The sequence below is a fragment of the Phacochoerus africanus genome, chromosome 3 (genome assembly GCF_016906955.1).
Source record: "Phacochoerus africanus isolate WHEZ1 chromosome 3, ROS_Pafr_v1, whole genome shotgun sequence".
NCBI lineage: Eukaryota > Metazoa > Chordata > Mammalia > Artiodactyla > Suidae > Phacochoerus > Phacochoerus africanus.
This window is the reverse complement of record NC_062546.1, coordinates 60,206,942-60,219,913: the sequence shown is the minus strand read 5'-3', so window position 1 is coordinate 60,219,913 and position 12,972 is coordinate 60,206,942. Positions and strand designations below refer to the sequence as shown.

The 12,972-nt window shown below is 34.1% G+C and overlaps 1 protein-coding gene across 2 annotated transcripts in view; it reads left to right on the top strand.

The window, feature by feature from the left end:
- The window catches only part of TUSC3 (tumor suppressor candidate 3), a 191,850-nt gene that overhangs the window by 82,961 nt on the left and 95,917 nt on the right, over positions 1-12,972 (top strand). For both annotated transcript variants that reach the window (XM_047771894.1, XM_047771893.1), the window contains one exon: positions 3,515-3,655. In XM_047771894.1, the coding sequence (XP_047627850.1) occupies positions 3,515-3,655 (141 nt within the window). The remainder of the gene's footprint in view (positions 1-3,514; positions 3,656-12,972) is intronic.

The window sequence follows — 12,972 nt, the reverse complement described above, 5'->3', positions numbered from 1 at the left end:
TGTTCTGAATATTGCTCCATAGTCTCAGTAATCAAAGAAATTCTAATTAAAAAGCAAGATGTATGATTTTTATCTATGCTTTGGGCAAATAAAAATATGATAATACCCACTTTTGATGAGCCATGTTAGAAAATGCCACTTGCATATACTGTTCTTGGGACTATAAATTGGCATAACTGCTCTAAAAATAGCATGTGTCATATCTTTATTTTATGGAATTTAATAATTCAACTCGGGAATTAAACTTATGGATATAATCAGGAATGATTTAAATTCTTAGCCATAGGAAAAAATTTTAAAGAAATGTCTAAAAACAAAAGACTAATTAAATGTTCCATAGCCTAGATGATGATTTGTAAAAGACTATTTGATGTAGAAAGAAGTCCAAAGTATAACAAGTGAAAAAGTAGGTTAGAAAAACCGTATTTATAGTATGAATTCAGAAAGCATAAGTATGAGTGTAGATATGTAGCAATTTTATCCAGCAAGTAAATGAACCAAAAATGTTGATGGTAGTTAAGGTCGATGTAGAGGACTATGGCTGTTTTGTCCCGTAATATCACCAGAATTTTCTACAGTGAACAATTATGTCCAGCTCTTTTATTTACCTTAAAAGCAATACAGAGGCATTACTTTTTACCATAAGGTATAAACACGTTTATTATCGGTTAGGAAAGATGTCTGTCATATTATACTACCATCATTGTAAATAAATAATATAGGTATTTAATGATATTACTAAAGTTACTAATTCTTGTCACTTTATGGAAATGTTTTGGCAGATATTCAGTTCTACAATGTATTATTTGGTATAGAATATTAAGGGTAATATTGAAAAGCACTATTAATTCTTTATAAGAAATACTGAATTTTAATCAGAAATGATTCTAACCCATTTATTATACTTAAACATTGTTAGCTGATGGATTCACATTTGTAAATATATATATATATTTGAATATATATATGTATATTTGGAAATAACTTCAAACTTTACAAAGTTTCACAAATAAAAATGCATATTTTCAAACATTATTTTCATCATAGTATTTTTTCTTTTACAACTTTCCCTTCTGTATACTAAAAATATATTAAACTATTAATCTGCTGAAAAAAAAATTAACTGGCACAAAGGAAATTAGTATAGTTTCAGTGTACCCTTTATGAGGATTCACAGATTGTTAACTTTTTATGGCTTTTCCTTTGCTATTATAATTTTCTTACTCCTCCTCCACCCTGTCTCTACACACATACTTACCCACACACAATTTTTTTGCCAAACCATTTTAAGGTAAATTGCGTTTCCTAAGAAATACATAAGGACAGTACAGTTATCACTTTCACAAATAACATTGATAAAATATTTCTATTTGAGCCTTTATACATATTCTAATTTTGTCAGTTGACCTAATACTATCCTTTATTTATAACATTTCCCCACCTCCAGTACAAGATCCACTCTAGAACCTGGTATTACGTTTAGTTTGTCATGTCTTTTTGGCTTCTTTTAACGTGGAACAATTCCAGGCATTCCCATTGTGGCTCAGTGGTAATGAAACCGACTAGGATCCATGAGGATGTGGATTTGATCCCTGGCCTCACTCATTGTGTTGCTGTGGCTATGGCGTAGGCTAATAATTTCTCCATTAAATAATTACTATTCTTTTTTTCCCCCTTTCTTTCTAAATAGTAAACTGATGATGTTGAGGCACTTTAAGATCATGCAGATGTTGTACTCCTCATCAAAACTTTGTCAATATTTACTATCCACTGATGATTCTTGCCAGATCCAGATTTTATCATGATGGTTGCAAAAGGATAATGTTCCAGTTCTAGCACTTTTTTCCATATTTCTAGTTGGCCCTTAGCATTTTATCATTCAATCATTCCCCTCTTTATCATTCATTCATTGGTACAAACTTATGAATTGCTTTTTTCTCCATTGGTTTGTAAGGTATCAGTATACTTAAATATTTTAGTACTAAAATTTTTCTAGAGTTGACTACTGTGAGCACCTTCATGCTCACTTCTCTGTCCTTGTAATGTGTCCATAATTTTCTTTTACTTTCTAATGTAACAGTGTATTCAGGATTATCTTGTATCTACATATCATTCTACCCAGTGCTCACTTAGGTATCTCTCCTAGGAGCCTTGGTTTCTTTTAGTAGGGAACCAAGATCTGAACATCCTGTGAAATCATGTTTTTGATTATCAATTTCAACTGCTTTTTAAAGAAAGCAACATCAAGAAACTGAAAAGACAACCCAAGAATGGGGGATGTATTTTCAAATCATTTTTCTTATAAGGGACTCGTATCTAGTATATATGCAGAACTCTTATAACGCAATGATAAAAAGACTACCCGATTAAAAATTGGGCAGTTACTCAACACCATTTTTTATCAGGAAAATACATCTCAAACTCACAGTAAGATACCACTTCACACCCACTAGGATGGCTAGAATCAAAAAGTGAGATAATAAGCTTAGGCAAGTAAGCTGAGAAATAGAACTCCTCATATACCACTGGTGGGACTGTAAAATCGTGTAGCTGCTTTGGTAAACAGTTTGGCAGTTCCTCAAACCATTAAACGTAGAGTTTCTATATGACCTAGGTGTATATACCTGAGAGAAATGAAGACATATGCCTACATAAGAATTTGTACAAGAATGCAAATGTAGCAGCGTTATTTATAATAACCATGAAGTGAAAACAACCCACATACCCATCAACTGAGTAACTGATTAAAGGATAAACAAAATGTGATATCCATACAACGAAATATTCAGTCATAAAAAGGAATGAAGTAGTGGCACATTTTACAAGTATGAACCTTGAAAAGATTATGTTAAGTGAAAAAACCAATTACAAAAGACTGCATATGATATGAAATTCCAGAATAAAGCAATATGTAGAGACAGGAAGTAAATTGGTTGGTGGTTGCTTAGGGCTGTTGGTTGCGAGGAGGATGGGAGTGAATGCTAAAGGGCATTGGATTTCCTTTTGAAGTGATTCACATGTTCTGATATTGACTCTGGTGATGGCCGCACATCTTCATGAATATGCTAAAAATCATTGAATTGCATGCTTTCAGTGGGTGGATTGTATGGCATGTGTGTTATATCTCAGTATAGCTGTTCTAAAAAGCCTTTTAAAAATCCCAATTTGAAATAAGACAAATATTGTACCCTCAATTTCACTTCTGTTTTTTACCAGATGTCCCATGTTCCATGGGTGAACCACAGCAGCTCTGGGTTAAGTATAAGTAGGTTTTGCAAATGTTTAACCTCATCTAAAAGCACTGAAGAGCAAATCTTTTTTATGCAACCATAATGTTATAAGGCATATATTTTTGACCCATAGAGAACAAAAGGAATGCTAGTGACAGGTGTGAAAAGTAAGGTGGCATTTTTCTGAATTATTTGTGTGAAAGATCAGAAGGACTAGAATATGGTCAAGAGAAAAAGATTAATATTTTTCTTCAAATTAAAATTTTTTCATTGTATTCTTGCAGATTCGAGTCTTCAGACCACCCAACTATTCTGGCACCATTGCTTTGGCCTTGTTGGTGTCACTTGTTGGTGGTTTGCTCTATTTGAGAAGGAACAACTTGGAGTTCATCTATAACAAGACTGGTTGGGCCATGGTATCTTTGGTATGCTATCACATTTACCATACTTCTTTCTGTAAGACTATAACTTGTATGATATTTAACAAATGAGCCAGGTTATTACTATAATGGAAATCAAGTCTGGATAAGAAGAAAAAAAAAATTTAAGGCTTAGGTGATATAATTTAAGTTTACCTTTAGTCTAGACTGCTATTTTCCTTCTACTATTCACTATTAAATATAATGTCTTTCCATGTATACTTGGCATATTACAAGTTCTAGATAAATGAATGTTGAATATATTTAGAAGTATACTAAGAATTCATCAGAATTAGTAGTTTGGAAATATACTCATTCAGCTGTTTTTTTCCAGCAACTCTTTTCTTGTGTCTCTGTTATGTGCTTGATATTTGTTAGGTACTGGGGATGTAAAGACAAGACGTAAACCCTACCTGTAAATGATTCACTGAGGGGATACAAACTAATAAAAATATAAATACAGTGTAATATGCATGCTGTGATGGAGGTGAGCACAGAATATTACAGAAATCCATAGGAAGGATACCTAATCTTGAGTGGGGCGAGTCACGACAGGCTTCCCAGAGCATGTAACATAGTTTATGTTTGAGAATGATCACTGTGGTGGAAATGGGCAGGGCAATCGATTGAAGAGTAAGTCTGGTATCAGGAAACCTGTTAGAATAGTGCTAGGAGAATCCAGGTGAACATGATCCAATTTTAGTTTCTACTAAAAGGATTTTTCTTCCCTTTGATTATGATTGTGCCAAATTTTAAAAATATAATTATCTAATAAAATGGAAATATAGACATCATGTATTATATTCAGTGATATATATCTGATATTTAATATTTACACTAATTAAAATATTGGTGTAAAATATTGGGAAATATTGGGAAAAATGTCACGGGTAATTTGATAGGGATTGCATTGAATCTGGAGATTGCTTTGAGTAATATGGCCATTTTTACAATATTAATTTTTCCAACCTAAGAGCATGGAATCGCTTTCCATTTCTTTACATCTTCTTTAATTTCCTTGATTAATGTTCTATGGTTCTAGGCATATAAGTCTTTCATTGCCTTAGGTATATATCCAGGTGTTTGATTTTTTGTGGTGCAATTTTAAAGGGTATTGTATTTTTGTATTCCTTTTCTAATATTTCATTGTTAGTATACAGAAATGTGACTGATTTCTGAATGTTACTCTTATCACCTGCTACTTTGCTGAATTTGTTGATCAGTTCAAGTAGTTTTGGGGTTGAGTCCTTAGGGTTTTCTACATACGGTATCATGTCATCTGCATACAGTGACAGTTTTACCTCTTCTCTTCCTATTTGGATGCCTTTTACTTCTTTTGTTTGTCTGCTTGGTGTGGCTAGGACTTCCAGTACCATGGTGAGAGTGGGCATCCTTGTCTTGTTCCGGATTTTCGTGGGAAGACTTTCAGATTTTCTCCATTGCGTATTATATTCGTTGTGGGTTTGTCGTAAATGGCTTTTATTATGTTAAGGAGTGTTCCCTCTGTACCCACTTTGGTAAGAGTTTTGATCATGAATGGACATTGTACTTTGTCAAATGCTTTTTCTGCATCTATTGAGATAATCGTGTGGTTTTTGACTTCTCTTTTGTTAATGTGGTGTATGATGTTGATTGATTTCCATACGGTGAACCATCCTTGTGAACCTGAGATGAATCCCACCTGGTTGTGGTGTACGATATTTTTTATATGTTGTTGGATCCAGTTGGCTAAAATTTTGTTGAGAATATTTGCGTCTATATTCTTCAAAGATATCGGCCTATGATTTTCTTTTTTGGTGGTATCTTTGTCTGGTTTTGGAATTACGGTGATGGTGGCATCGTAGAATGTCTTTGGGAGTGTTCCTTCTTCTGCAACCTTTTAAAGAAGTTTAAGGAGAATGGGTATACGTTCCTCTTTGTATGTTTGGTAGAATTCGCCTGTGAAGCCATCTGGTCCTGGACTTTTATTTGTAGGGAGTGTTTTAATGACATCCTCAATTTCATTTCTAGTCATCGGTCTGTTCAGTTGATCTATTTCTTGTTTCAGGTTAGTAGGATATAAGTCTCTATAAAGTTGTCCATTTCTTCTAGGTTGTCAAATTTGTTGTTTCATACAATTGTTGATAGTATTCTCTCATGGTTTTTTGTATTTCTGTAGTATCCCTTGTGACATCTCCTTTTTCATTGCTGATTTTGTTTATTTGGGTTTTTTTCTCTCTTCTTCTTGGTGAGTTTAGCCAGAGGTTTGTCAATTTTGCTTACCTTTTCAAAGAACCAGCTCTTGGTTTGACTGATTTTTTTCCATGGTTTTTTGAATCTCTGTTTTATTGCCTTCCTCTTTGATCTTTATGATTTCCTTCCTTCTTTAGTTTCTGTTTCTTATTTTTCTAATTCATTTAGGTGGAAGGTTAAGTTGTCGATTTGAGATTTTTTCTATGGCCAGTTAATCTTTCATAAAGGGGGCAAGAATATAAAATGGGAAAGAGATAGTCTTTTCAGCAAGCATTGCTGGAAAACCTGGACAGCTGCATGCAAATCAATGAAATTAGAATATATCCTCACACCATGCACAAAAATAAACTCAAAATGGCTGAAAGGCTTAAATATAAGACAAGACACCATCAGACTCCTAGAAGAGAATATAGGCATACCATTCTCTGACATCAACCTTATGAATATTTTCTCAGGTCAGTCTCCCAAAGCAACAGAAATAAAAGCAAAAATAAACCAATGGGACCTAATCAAACTGACAAGCTTTTTCATAGCAAAGGAAACCCAAAAGAAAACAAAAAGACAACTTACAGAATGGGAGGAAATAGTTTCAAATGATGCAACCGACAAGAGCTTAATCTCTAAAACATACAAACAAGTTATACATCTACAGCAAAAAAGCCAACAACCCAATTGAAAAAAATAGGCTAAAGACATGAATAAAGATTTTTCTAAAGAAGATATGCAGTTGCCCAACAAGCACATGAAAAAATGCTCCACATCACTGATTATTAGAGAAATGCAAATCAAAACTACCAAGAGATACTGCCTCACACTGGTCAGAATGGCCATCATTGATAAATCCACAAATAACAAATGCTGGAGGGGGTGTGGAGAAAAGGGAACTCTCCTGCACTGTTGATGGGAATGTAAGCTGGTACAACCACTATGGAGAACAGTATGGAGGTACTTTAGAAATCTATACATAGAACTACTATATGACCCAGCAATCCCACTCTTGGGCATATATCCAGACAAAACTTTCCTTGGAAAAGAAACATGCACCCACATGTTCAATGCAGCACTATTCATAGTAGCCAAGACATAGAAAGAACTCAAATGTCCATCAACAGATGATTGGATTAGGAAGAGTTGGTATATATGCCCATTGGAATACTACTCAGCCATGAAAAAGAACAAAAGAATGCCATTTGCAGCAACATGGACAGAACTATCGACTCTCATACTGAGTGAAGTAGAAAGAGAAAGACAAATACCAAAGTATATCACTTACATCTGGAATCTAATATATGGCACAAATGAACCTTTCCACAGAAAATAAACTCATGGACTTGGAGAATAGACTTGTGGTTGCCCAGGTGGGAGCAAGATGGACTGGGGTGGATTGGGAGCTTGGGGTTAACAGATGCAGCCTATTGCCTTTGGAATGGATTAGCAGTGAGATCCTGCTGTGTAGCACTGGGAACTATGTCTAGTCACTTATGATGGAGCATGATAATGTGAGAAAAAAGAATGTACACATGTATGCGTAACTGGGTCACCATGCCGTGCTGTAGGAAAAAAAAAATAACGTATTGGAGAAATAAAAAAATTAATCCATTTCCATTTAAAGTAAATTGTCGATAGATATGTATGGATTTATTAATGTTACTGTTTTCTGGCTGTTTTGCAGTTCCCATGTTTCTTTCTTCTTCTCTTGCCATCTTCCTTCATGAATTGTTTATTTTTTTGTAATGATATGCTTTGATTCCCTTCTCTTTTTCTTTTGTGGCATCTGGTCTAGTTTTTCTTTGTGGTTACCCTGAGGCTTACATAAGACATCTTATAGATACTATAATCTCTTATACCTTAACTTAGTATACAAAAACTACCTTTTATTCGCCTCCCAAAGCATTGTATTTGTGGTATCATAGTTCACTTTTTTAAATTTTTATTCTAGATTTAAGTTATTAATGAAGCACCATATTATAGGATTAGAGTATTCTGAATTTGACTTTATACTTGCTGTTAACATTGTTTTTAGCCTTAAGCATGTTCTTCCAGGATTTCTTATAAGGCAATTGAATGATGAACGTCTTACCTTTTGTCTTGTCTGGGAAAGTTTTTTTTTCCCAGTTTTTATTATTTTTTAAGGTTTTATTTAAGTATAGTTGATTTATAATGTTAATTTCTGCTGTACAATAGAGTGATTCATTTATACATATATACACACATCCATCGATTCTTTTTCAGATTATTTTCCCATGTAGATTATTGCAGTATTGAGTAGAATTCCCTGTGTTCTATAGAAGTTCCCTGTTGGCCAATCATTCCATATATCACATTTTTCAGTTTTTAAACTAACCTTTATTTCTGAAGGACGACTTTACCAGGAGATTTTTTCTTGCTTGGTGCTTTTTTTTTTTTTTCCTTTTAGCATTTTTAATGCATCATTCCTCTCTCTCCAGCTTAAAAGTTTTCTGCTGAGAAGTACACTGATAGCCTTACAGGGGATTCCTTTGTATAGGAGGTTTTTTCCCCTTCTCCTGCTTTTTAAAATTGTTTTTGATTTTAGTCAGTTTTATTATATTTTGTTTTCGAGAAGATGATTTAGTGTTGAAATTTGGTAGTTCAGTATATGAGCTTCATGAATTTGAATTTCCAAATCTCCCCCCACATTTGGGTTATTTCTCAAATAAACTTTCTGCCTTATTTTTCCTCTCTTCTCCTGGGACTCTAGTCATGCAAAGATTATTTCTTCTAGAGGTATCCCATAATTATGTAGGTTTTCATTATTTTTTTCTTTGTTCCCCCAACTGGATAATTTCAAGTGATCTCTCCTTCACAGATTCTTTCCTGTGATTGATCCAATCTGATGTTGATGTTCTCTATTGTATTTTTCATTTTATTTGTCATATTCTTCAGCTCCCAAATATCTGTTTGGTTCTTTTTTATGATTCCTAGCTCTCTGTTAAACTTCTCATTTTGTTCATGTATTGTTTTTCTGATTTTGTGGAATTACCTTTGTGTATTTTCTTGTAGCTCAGTGAGCTTCCTTAAAAACACTATTTTGAATTATTTTTTAGTGGTCACTGGAAAATTGTTTTCCTCTGGTGGTGTCATGTTTCTTTGATTTTTCATGTTCCTTGAAATGGAAGTCATACATTACTGTCTTCATATTTGAGGAAGTTGTAACCTCCTGCAAAATTAATTAAGTGGCTTTGGGAGAGAAATTCCTTTTTTCAGCCATCTTAGGGATTCTGAGGTTTTCTCAGATCTTTTCTGTGGGCAGGCCTGTTCTACACTTTTTGTTCCCTTTTGTGAGGGTACTCAAGATTGTATAGTTTTTCTTAATCTTATAAAGCTAGGATGGGTGCCAGTAGCCTCCCAGTTGCTCACTTTCCCTAGGGTAGTGTTGAAAGCGCTAGTGTGCTCCTTTCTCCCAGTCCTTGCAGAGTTGGTTGGCTTTCTGCATGTGCTAATAGTTGTCTCAAATGCTTACTTTCACCACCTTCAGGGTGTGCACAGGAGGCTTGGCCCTAGGATGAGGGGGTGTGTGGGTAAAAAGCGTAGGTTGGTTGGGGGATCCATAGGTAAGGAGTCTTTAGCATCTCATGGGCAGACTTCCTGGTGGATTCCATGAGTATACCTTTGATATGTTCCATTCTGAGTGATGGCTGCTATTCTCCAGCCACGCACCATGTCCTAGTTGTTCAGTTCATGACTCAGTACTCTGTGTGGATTGAGAAAGAAGTGTGTCTCTGGTAGCATACCACACAGCTGGGCAAGCTGGACGCTCACTTTCCCCTGTAGGAGAAATCACAGACAGAGAGGCTCTCTTGGCTCCATGCTCTGATGTCCTGGAGGAGTAGTGATCTAGATACATTGAAACTGTTCCTCTTACACACTTCAAAGCACTCTTTTCATGAGCAATGGTCAATTTTGTTTTTTTGTTTTTTTTTGGTTGGGGGAAGAATGTGGAAAAGTCTTATCCCACCATAATGATTACTTCCATGTAACTGAAACAAGTTCTTAAAAAAATCAGAGTGCTATATATAAATTATATTACATGTAGATAAAAACTTTTGGAAAAGTGTAAACTAAAATTATGTCAGGAAGAAATATATTAAACATTTGCAAATCATCCTTGAGAGCCAACAAGATCAGTAATTCTTTAGCAAATATTCATCAACTGTTAGTCAAGATTTTTTAGAGAATGGTAAAAGAGAAAACTACCCAACTTCTTTTATGAGGCTCTGGTATCATTTATATTAAAGTTTGGGTTTTTTTTAAGAACATGGTTCCAGTTTAGTTCTGAAAATTTTTATTTTCCTCTTAGAAATTAAGGACATAATGAAGAACAATAAAACCTCTGCAAAATTAACTTCCAAATGAAGTTTTGGAAAACAGAGAAAACTAACCCATACTCCAAAGTACCTGTAAATTTTGTCAAAAACAACTGAAACAAGCTCAGCTTGTATAAGATGCTCTTTTTTTTGTCAGGGCCCTTTTTCACTGAGAGAAACAGAGGGTGCTAAAGGGACTGCTGTTAGTGGCAGATCTCAAAAATAGGCAGGAAATATTTGTTCCCAGAAAATGGGGACTGTGCTCTGAGAAGGAACAGCTATGATCTGGAACTTGTTTGGATACAGAAGGATGACCTGGAGAGGTGGTAAATGACAGCTCAGACAGTCCTGGGGAACCAGCGTGGCAGAACTCAGAAAGTACAGGCACAGATAGATCCAGTAAAATGAGTGAATTACCTTTGAAATGATGATTATGTTTCTTACTGGCAGAGGATCATAAGAAATCAAGGGGAGTGAAGATTGTAGTAGAAGCCTTCCTGAACTTGCTCGGTTGCTCAGAGACAAAAGAGGTGTGACTACGCAGAAGTGATATATTTTAAGTAAACGGCCACTCTCTGTAACAACGAAAATTAAACCACTGAGCCATGAAATCTCTTCCCATCCCAGAGTAGTCTCCAGCTAATAGCTGGTTCAGTGAAAATGGACCTTATTCAAATATAAGCAATAATGACAGTATCAACAAAGGACTTAGCACAGTAGCTGTTCATATCTATTTTAAGAAAATAATTTGTAAATGCAAGCAATGTTTCACTACAGGTAAAGGAAATTTACCAGAAACATGTTGCCACAAAGGTCAGTGAAATTCTAAAAATCACTCTGATATAGATAATGAAATATAGCCATCAAAAAAGAATGTTAAGTCCAGATATGTAAATTTAGAGAAGAGATAGCAAAAAATAGGAGGCAGTAATATGGCACATGGCAAATCCTGTTTATGAACATAGACATAAAAAGCTTTTAAAATATGTTACCAACCCAGTTTAGCTATATATAAAATAGCAAAAGTCAGGTTGCAGGAATGGCTCATTCAGCATTTTCAAATTAATTAAAAACTAGGTACTGTAGAAATTAGAATTCATCATTCATGATTTTAAGAGGTTAGCCTTAACCTTATTATGAAAGTTTGCTTATAGCTGTCGTAAATTTCTAGCAAATATCTTAGTAGTGATAATTTAAAATGATGCCCATAGTCACCTACTTTTCATCATTTTACTAGTGGTCTTATTGCAAAATAACAGAAAAAGAAATATAGGGAATAAAGTATAAAGAAAGAGACATTATTTACTTAAGATATTATTTGCCTGTGATACAATTGTCCACACAGAAATTTCATCACAAAATTCATCAGTATTTATAGAGAACTGGTAATAAATTTCAAGTTGAATAGTTTTCTGAATTCAATCAAGGTCAAGATCCAAAAATCATTTGGATTTTCACATAGTAAACAATTTAGATATGTAATTAAAAATAAAATCTCTTTCCCAATATGAAGAGGAAAAGTAATGGTACTTAAAAGTAACAAAAGATGTTAAACAATATCAAAAATGAAGCTATTTAATAATATGTATATAAATTTATGTATTTATAGCTAATTGTCAATATGTTCCTTTTGCCTTCTTGCAATAGCTGCTCATCCACTTTTCTTTTCAACAGAGTATTAGTGGTCTTTATGACTGTTTGGATGTAATAGGACAGACTAATAAGCAGACCAGGCAGGTCACCTTAAAGCAGCCACCTTCTGCAATAATAGCTAGAGTCTAGAAATTCAGACAGAACCTCTATGGACTTATGGTAGATAAATACAAATTCATAGTTTGGGCTTTTTAGAGTAAGGAAAATAAGATTTTTTTTCAAGGAAATTTTAAAAATATTTTCTCACATTATGGTAGTTGAGGCAAAAGAGATTACTACTCTAATGTAATTGGTTACTCTCTGGTCAGTCTCAGTCAATGAAGTCATTAAGTTTAAAAGTGTTTGGGGTTTTACAATCAGGCCAGTTTTCAGGTTGCTTCATTCAGTAAAGATATCCAGACTTTCCTCTGAATCCTTGAAAGCTAATGAGCTGGCATAACAGAAGATATTCTAACATTCGCAGACACATACTTGAGAAGAAAATCTTGGCAGGTAGGTCTACTCCCCAATGGCAGCCTTTCAGAAGTCAGTAACAGGCTGCAGAGAACAGACATGTTTTCAAACAATATATTGAAACAGTATTTCAAACAATATGTTTGAAATTACTCTGAATATAAGATGTTGAATTATACATATTTCTGGTGTTTTTTTTTTTTTTTCCCTTATCTGCTGATGGCTTATGAAAGCTATTCAAAGCACTTAAACAGTGAGGTGAGATATATAATTCAAATCTTCTTTACCATTTTTCTTTGTGTATAAAGACTGAATTTAAGTGAAAAACTGGATTTGTTCAGTTCCAATGTTTCTTAATCCTGTTCTTGGGATAGCCTTATAAAATTAAGAGGCTCTCCAAAAATGCTGAACCATTTATCTTATATATTTGTCTGTTTAAAACAACCCATATCCCAATTTCCTTTGGAAATGAGAATGTATTTTTAAATAATTTTGACAAAATATTGTCATCTTATTTGTAGAAATTCTTGATGAAAGCCTTGGATTGCATAATAAAATGAAAGCTCCTAAAATAAAAATAGTAATGAACTGTACAACAGCAGACCACTTCTGTAATGGAAAAAAATTTATGCTGAAGGAAAATAAGGAGAAAAACAGTTT